Source organism: Portunus trituberculatus, chromosome 21 (assembly GCF_017591435.1).
Source record: "Portunus trituberculatus isolate SZX2019 chromosome 21, ASM1759143v1, whole genome shotgun sequence".
Taxonomy (NCBI): domain Eukaryota; kingdom Metazoa; phylum Arthropoda; class Malacostraca; order Decapoda; family Portunidae; genus Portunus; species Portunus trituberculatus.
Window position 1 is genome coordinate 1,538,618 of NC_059275.1, and position 8,721 is coordinate 1,547,338.

Consider the following 8,721-nt stretch of genomic DNA (forward strand, 5'->3'; position numbering starts at 1 on the left):
CTTTTTTTCCTCCTCCTCCTCCTCCTCCTCCTCCTCCTCCTCCTCGTCCTCCTTCTTCTCCTCCTCCTCCTTCTCCTCCTCCTCCTCCTCCTCCTCTTCCTCTTCCTCTTCCTCTACTTCCTCCTCCTCCTCCTCCTCCTTCTCCTTTTCCTCTTAGTACAACAACAACAACTACTACTGTTCTTGTTCTGGTTGCTGGTCATCTTGATATTTCAAATACCTTCTCAACCCCTCTCTCCTCTCTCTCTCTCTCTCTCTCTCTCTCTCTCTCTCTCTCTCTCTCTCTCTCTCTCTCTCTCTCTCTCTCTCTCTCTCTCTCTCTCTCTCTCTCTCTCTCTCTCTCTCTCTCTCTCTCTCTCTCTCTCTCTCTCTCTCTCTCTCTCTCTCTCTCTCTCTCTCTCTCTCTCTCTCTCTCTCAGGGGTTGCTTACAGGCCGGCGCCGATGAGTCTGGAGGGGAAAGGAACGGGTGGTCGTCTCACGCTGCGACGAGCTGGGTTTGGGAGCCTAAATGATGCTACGGAATCCTACAAGCATAGAGGAGCCTCACTTTTATTGCCAGCCATTTATATAAGCAGACACAGAGGGACATTAACTTTTCCTCCTCCTCTTTTCATGCACCAATGGATCTGTTAGTTTGTCTCATCATGAAGACTTTTGTTAATGTATTCTCGATAATATTTTGAAATGCTAATGCAATAAAAAACTGCCATGCAGAGAGAGAGAGAGAGAGAGAGAGAGAGAGAGAGAGAGAGAGAGAGAGAGAGAGAGAGAGAGAGAGAGAGAAAGTGAGAGCGGCAGCCAGGTGGAGGAAGAGGACTCTGAAGGGTTATGGAGCTCGTTCTCAAGAGGGAAAGTTGAGGGTGTTACGAGGACCTAGTTTTGCCTCGACTTGGCCCCCGGGTGTGCAAGGCCGGGTGGGAGAGATGGAGGGTGGAGGGTGAAGGCGTGCGGTGATGGTGGAGGCAGGCAGTCAGTCGTGTGCTCGCAGCTGGCTGGTACACACACACGCCCCGCCGCCGCCGTCACCACGCCGCCGCCTCCCACGCCCCGTCGCGCCTGTCCAGGACTTGGCACCAGCGACTCGCGGTGCATTGCTGATAATCTCACCACAGTGCTCTCTGCTTGCGTGTCTTTACTGCTTCTTTCTTTGCTACATCTTTCATTTTTATGAGAATTTATTTAAGTTTGCTGAATCGTTCGGCATAACTTGCGTACACTGAAAAGTTTGAATACAACATCCAGGCAAGTTGTCCACAAGCAGGGAGTAGATTGCTAGCAGGAAATAAGTCACTCTGAGGCACAAAGCCTCGCACATTCAGCGCAGGTGAGGAAAATGAAAATGTTGTAAGTGTAATATGACTGCAAGGTGAGGCGCGGCCGTGGTGATGTCCCAGTGAAGAGTGATAAGTTCAGCCGAGTGAATCCCTGAGTCACGCTGTTCCGATGGCGCCGTGCACCTCCCAACGTCGCCTTTCGTTATGATCCCCCCACAGCACGCCAGAAGTGGCGTCTGGAGGGTCCTTCCGGACAACCTTGGTCCTGCTCACCTTGTGGGTTGCCCCGCGGCCTCTTGTGCCGCTCCCAGTCTGCCTCGTGGTCACTGCCGTGCAAAGCAGTACAAACAAGCTCTAGTCAGCGGCATGGCGACCCCCGCCATCTGACAGACGGGTTATTGTGTCGCTAATAAAGCTTCGAGGGGAGTGCAGGCGCAACGTGAACGGGCGGCGTTGGCTGAGGCTGGCTATCATGGGGGACAAGTCTGAATGCGGGAGGAGAGCCGACGCGGTGCTCAAGAGAAAATCATTACGGGAGCGACAGGCAAAATTGACTTTAGGAACTAGCATCACCTTGGCAGAGATGGTGTCGGCGAGCCAGCCACACGCGATTCTCCTGACGGCGAGTGTCTCGAGCCACCCTAAGCAAACTGTGATACATCAGCCGCCTCGGCAACGCTGGTACGCGCGCCGCCACACCGAGGAGGAGCTGCTTGTTGTGGGCGACCCACTGTCCAACGCCCGACTTACTGGGGACAACTTGACGCTGGGAAGTGCCCCGGGGAGGGGAAGAGGAGGCTCCCCCGAGTGGACGCAGCAAAGATGCCTTCCTAAAGGCGGGCGAGCGACACTTGGGAACGATACAGATAATTTGGAGTTTTACAAAAGTTGTAGTGCGCATTTAATTGGAAAAGATCATGATAGTGGTAAATTGCTTTTAGTGGAATCAGCTGCTGGTGGTGTTACGAGGAAACGTAATCACTCGGCAACGGCAGCAGTAGCAGCAGCAGCAGCAGGAGGAGGACAACAGGCAGGGAATGACGCGCCACCTCGTCCCCTGAGGCTGTCTGTCTGTCACGAGTCGGGCCAGAAGGCAGCCAGCGCGGCCGCCTGTCCCACCGGGGACAAGGCCGCAGCCTGTATCTTGCCGCGCCCCGTGACCAGGCCCCCAAGCATCCTGACCGGTGTGTCCTGGTGGCCCACGCTGGTCTTGCTCCTGGGCCTTGTGCTACCCACCGCCTTGGGCCTTCCCGCCGTCATCAGGATAGGTGAGTACCAGCAAGGCACTGAGTTAGTGCCACCGCTCCTTCTTGCTGTCAGAAACACCTCAGTAATATCATCATACTCAGCAGCTGCTCTGTGCGGGCTGTTCTCGTTCAGCACAAAAAGTCAGCACTCATATCTTGCAGGAACAACAACAAGCACGGACCATTGCGGCACCCATACCATTCCCGCACTAAGCTTCTCCCCTCCCCACCTCCGCCCCATCCCTCCTTCCCTGCCAACTCGAGATGGCGCTCCCTGCCAGCCCTCAGCCATCGAGGCAGCGCCGCAGCAGCTGGTGGCGGCCTCGAGGACGACACCAAATATTTATGATGTAGACGCGCGAGGCAGCGTGACTCACGCCAATCCTGAACACTGACATTACTTATTCCTTCCCTTACAGCCAAGGGAGATATATATATATATATATATATATATATATATATATATATATATATATATATATATATATATATATATATATATATATATATATATATATATAGAGAGATAGAGAGAGAGAGAGAGAGAGAGAGAGAGAGAGAGAGAGAGAGAGAGAGAGAGAGAGAGAGAGAGAGAGAGAGAGAGAGAGAGAGAGAGAGAGAGAGAGAGAGAGAGAGAGAGAGAGAGAGAGAGAGAGAGAGAGAGAGAGAGAGAGAGAGAGAGAGAGAGAGAGAGAGAGAGAGAGAGAGAGAGAGAGAGAGAGAGAGAGAGAGAGAGAGAGATATGGGGGCTGAGGGTATTTGTGTCAGTGCACGAAGAGAACTGAATCAATATATTTCAAGAAAAATAACCCCGTCTTTGGAAGCAACACTGCTCACCTCACATCCCAGCGTGATCCGTGTTTGCCATCCACTCGTACACGCGTCACATTCCGGAATCCTCATTTTTATAGCCTCGAATCCGGACCAGGTATTTTAGAGCAGGTTATGGCTGCAGGAGGGACATGTTTCAGTTTCCACACCAACAATTGTTTGACCTCTCCTTTCTTTCATTTTCTTTAGATCATAAAGCGAGTGATTACAGAAGTTATAGAAACAGATAATGGTTACATTAATTCTCTTAATCACTAGATTTCCTATTCCCCCTACGACTTGAACTCCTAAAGTATGCAATATGAAGACACTTCATTAACTAAACAGGTTAACTTTTTTTCTTTTATCTTTGTGAGAAGCAAGTTGAACAGGTTTTTTTTCTCCGTGGTACTTAGAAATATCTCTTCTTGATTTTATGAACTATACAAATAAAGATTCTAACAAGAGTTTAATGCAATGGAAGGTGGAATACATAAACAATGTAAAGTACCTTCCTTTAAAATACCTTTCTCCCAGCTAGTTTCTTTATGAATAAAAAAAAAGAAAAACAGTAATTTCCTTACTCTGTCAACATTATACATCAATATCACAGAAGGATTTTTGCAATACGTCGGTGGAATATGTAGTCAACTCACAGTAACTTTGCCATTTTGTCTTTTCTCTTGGCTTCTCTTTTTAACAAATGAAAAAAAAAAAACTGTTTTGCTATTTTATGAACGTTACGCATTACGGTCGCAAGAAAAGTTTGTACAGTAAAATATGGAATACAGAGATGAGGTGAATGAGTAATATGTTGGTTTGCCTTTTTATCTTTCGTTTCTCGTGGCCTATCAACTTAACAACTAAAATATACCTTTTCAAGTTAAAATCAACGTTATAGATTAAGATTCCAAGAAGTGATTTTTCTTTTAATGGGAGGTAGAATAGCGAGGCACCATGTAGCACTTTTGTCCCATGTATTGTGTCGTGCCTCTCAGTCAATCTCCTTTAACACATACACAACAAAAAAATATTCCTTCGACTACAAACATTAAAAATCAAGATTCCCATAAAGGTCTTTGCAATGGGGAATGAATGGTGAAATACAGATACACGTGTAGCACCATTGTTCTTAAGTATTGTCTTTTCCCTCAGCCAGTTTTAGCACTTCTTTGTTATTTCCTTATTGTATGAACGTTACAAATATGGATTCCAATGAACACTTTCTAATAGGAGATGGAATACGGAAATAATGAGTAGTATCTTCGTCCTTTTATCTTTTTGTTTCTCGCTCGTAGCCACCATCGTGATACAAGCTTGAGTCACCTGGAACGAAGCCCGCAGTAACTCTTCTCCATTCATCATAACATACAAATTTTCTATTCTTTTCTGCATCACATTTTCTCATCAAAGACACACTTGTTAAAGGACTGACAACTTAGGAAAACATCTCTCTCTCTCTCTCTCTCTCTCTCTCTCTCTCTCTCTCTCTCTCTCTCTCTCTCTCTCTCTCTCTCTCTCTCTCTCTCTCTCTCTCTCTTTTCACCTTATCATCATCACAAACCACCACTGTTATCTATCTATTTCTCGTCTTCTTCTCCCCCTCGCTTGGTCTTTCTCCCGCGCCTCCCTTACCGCATATAATCTTCCCTCGCCATCTCCCACACTTTCCTCTCCCCTCACTCCCATGGCACCTGTCGCTCCACATGCACCAGCTTCGCCCCAAAATATGCCTCCAAACGCTGTCTGCCGCCCACGATGACAGCTTGAGGCGCGGGGAAGGGAACACAAGACTACCAAACACTGATAATGGACAGCCAAGAACGGGCAAGTACTGGAGGCTGGCCGGGAACGAGAGAGGGAAAGGAAAGGTGATAGAAAACGAGGACACGCGATTTAGAAGTACGTGAGTGATAGATAACTGAAAAAGAAAAGAAAAAAAAAAAAAAAAGAAAACGGAAGGCAAAAGAAGACACGAATGAAATGATTGTAAAATTTGGGTGAGAAATAGGCAAATGAAAATGATAGAAAATGAGAAGACGTGGTTTAGAAATACGAAAATGATGGAGTCGAGTGAAATGAAAGTAAAATTTAGAGAAAGAACATAAGCAAAGAATGACGAATATTTAAGGAATATATATATCCAGAATTGTAGAAAAGATAGACAATCACTGCAAGAAAAAGGAAAAACAAAGGAGACGAAGTGAAATGATGATAAAATCTTGAGGAAAGAAAAATAGCAAGGGATGATGAATGTTTGAAAGTGAAAAGCGTTTTATTTGATTTTTCTACCTCTTTTTCACGGAGTGCCTTTGCTGCACTTACCTGGCTTCAGAAGGCAGTGCAGTGTGATCATACGTACGTCTCTCTCTCTCTCTCTCTCTCTCTCTCTCTCTCTCTCTCTCTCTCTCTCTCTCTCTCTCTCTCTCTCTCTCTCTCTCTCTCTCTCTCTCTCTCTCTCTCTCTCTCTCTCTCTGTGTGTGTGTGTGTGTGTGTGTGTGTGTGTGTGTGTGTGTGTGTGTGTGTGTGTGTGTGTGTGTTATGTACTCGTAAACTGAACCGTAACTGGAACTTTCTTGCATAACATTTTTGTTTTTCTTTCATCTTGACTTTTTTCATATATTACTTTTTTTTTTTTGCTTTTTGTTTAAGTCTTTATTCTTTACTTTATTTTCACTGACACCTTCACTTTTCAACTATACCATGGGAGGAGGAAGAGGAGGAGGAGGAGGAGGAGGAGGAGGAGGAGGAGGAGGAGGAGGAGGAGGAGAAGGAGGAGTTTCATGAAGCACCTTTGTTACTTATTGCTTCTTTCTTTTTTTTCTTTATTTTTCGCTCCTTGTCTACTTCCAGTTGTGGAGATAAAGAAAGAAGACAAAAAAAAAAAAACACTAAGAAAAGAGAGGAGAGAAAAGGAGAGAGCAAGTTAAAGAGGGAAGGATGGTGATGGTTGTGGAAAAGGAGGAGGAGGAGGAGGAGGAGGAGGAGGAGGAGAAAGGAGTGCGGGTACGTACAGAAAAGAAAGGAAAGAAAAAAGGAAAAGGAAGGAGAAATGGATGGATGGATGGATGTGTGTGTGTGTGTGTGTGTGTGTGTGTGTGTGTGTGTGTGTGTGTGTGTGTGTGTGTGTGTGTGTGTGTGTGTGTGTGTGGAAGAAGGCATGCATGAGTACTCGTGTAAGCATTAGAGAGACTGAGGAGGAAGGGCGAGTGAGTGAGTGAGTTAGGGAGAGTTATATAGTGAGAGAATTCGGGAGAGTAGTGAGGGGAGGGGAGAGAGGGAAGCCCCACGAAGCCACCCCCTCACCTGAGAAGCCTCGCCTCGCCAGTCGCCACCCACAATTACATTAGCTGAGGCCAGAGTGGTGTGGCTGACCGCTCCCTTACTCCCCATCAACCCGCTCCACCTCCCCACCTCTCCCAGGCTCCCCCTCCTCCTCCTCCTCCTCCTCCTCCTCCTCCTCCTCCTCCTCCTCCTCCTCCTCCTCCTCCTCCTCTCTCAACTACTGACCCCTATCTTCCATCTACACAAAACCTCCACTTCCCATCGAATCATCTCTCTCTCTCTCTCTCTCTCTCTCTCTCTCTCTCTCTCTCTCTCTCTCTCTCTCTCTCTTCCCCTCTTTTTCTTTTTTTTCTTTCTATAAATATCTCTTTGTACATGAATAGGTTTCCGTCTTGAAAGCACATTGTTTTCACCTCGAGTACGATATTTTGATTCACTTTATTTGCTGTAACGCCTTTCTCTGTTTGTTCTGATCCATAAATTACTTCTCACAAATTCAATGTCTTCTAAATACTTATTGGTAATCTTTTCGCCCTTTATAATGAGGCAGTTTTAGCTTTAACATAACGTCTTACTGTTTCACCTTTTATTATTTTATTCCAGCGTTATTTCTCTCCTTTTTACAACATTCTGAAGACAATAGGGACTTTTCCTTCCTCCTACCACAATTCTTTTATGTAGAGAACGATATTTAAACTGTTTCCTCTACACTTGATATTCTTAAGACGAGTTGGTGATTTTTTCATCTGTACAGTACGACACATATCTGGAGTACAATATTTCACCTCCTTTTATGCATTGTTTTCTATCTTCATTATATCCTCCACGCTTCTGACATTCTTAACCCCTTCAGTACCATGACACGTCTTCATACTTATTCTGGTTACTATTTTGCGATTTTATGCAGCTTCAGAAACTCATGTGGGGATTGAAATAGTGAAGATTTTGGCCATTAATCTTCTGATCTCCATAAACCCTTCCTAATGTAAATAAAATCGTCCAATCACACTTAAAATCAAAGATACGCTGACAATTTTTCCGTCTCTATAGTAAGACACTTGGAGTTTAACAGTTTATCCTCCTTTATTCATTGTCTTTTTATCTATACAGTACTTCTCCTAAACGTACTCTTTCTCTTTCTTATCAACGTTTTAATCAGCTTCCTTTCTCTCCAGCGTATTTTTACTGTAGTCTCTCCATCTTAGTGAACGTATTACCCTTGTTTCCCCCTCTTCGTCTGTCTCGCGGCGCCGGTAACGCGAGAGAACATTATTTGGCAGTATTGCGCGTCATATCTTGATTATCTCTTCATCTTCCCTCTCTCTCTCTCTCTCTCTCTCTCTCTCTCTCTCTCTCTCTCTCTCTCACCCCTTCCCTCCTTTCCTTAATTTCATCCTTCCTTCATCTTTTTTGGTTCTTCTTTGAATTTTTATTTTTTCTTCACTTTAGTTTAATTTCTTCTCTGATTGATTTCTTTGTTTTTCTTCCTGCGTTACTCTAATTTTCATTCTTTATATTTGTTTCTTTCTCTCACTCTTCGTCTTTTCATAATTTCCTCTTTCCTACGTATCTTTTTTTTTCTTTTTTCTAACTTTTGCTTCTTTCTTTGTGTTCATTCACTTCATCATTCATTTATTTCCTTCACTCCATCTATTCATTCTTCCTTTGTATCTTCTCTCCTTCCCTTACTCAATTAAACCATTTTTCCTTCGTAGCTTCCTTCCTTCACTTTCCTCTCTCTTTCCTTTCTTTCTTTCTTTCACAAAACCCATTCATACTTTGTGACTTTCATTCTTTCACTTTTTTTTCCCATCTTATACTTCTTTCCTCCTTCGTACCTCCCCTTCTGCCTTAATTTTTCTTCATCTTTCACTTCTCCCCCTCCTTCGTATCTTTCCTCCTGTGTTTAACTTCTCCCTCTCTTTCACTTCTTTCCTTCGCTGCATCCCTTTCTCCTCATCTCTCCACCTTCCCTCATCCCTGTCGCGCGTCGCTGCCTCCAGAGTTACGTGTTCCCATTTCAGGTGAGCAAATTAAGCACTACTGACACCGGTGACAAGGCTTACGGTCCCATCGGCTTTTAGATTGAGTTGTGTGTCCTGAA

General features: G+C 44.9%; 1 protein-coding gene across 1 annotated transcript in view; it reads left to right on the plus strand.

Moving 5' to 3' along the window:
- Positions 1-819: 819 nt before the first annotated feature.
- Positions 820-8,721, plus strand: part of LOC123507259 (glutamate receptor ionotropic, kainate 2-like) — a 273,210-nt gene continuing 265,308 nt past the window's right edge. Inside the window, exon 1 of the mRNA XM_045260021.1 lies at positions 820-2,543. Coding sequence (XP_045115956.1) covers positions 1,748-2,543 — 796 coding nt within the window. The 5' untranslated portion in view covers positions 820-1,747. The remainder of the gene's footprint in view (positions 2,544-8,721) is intronic.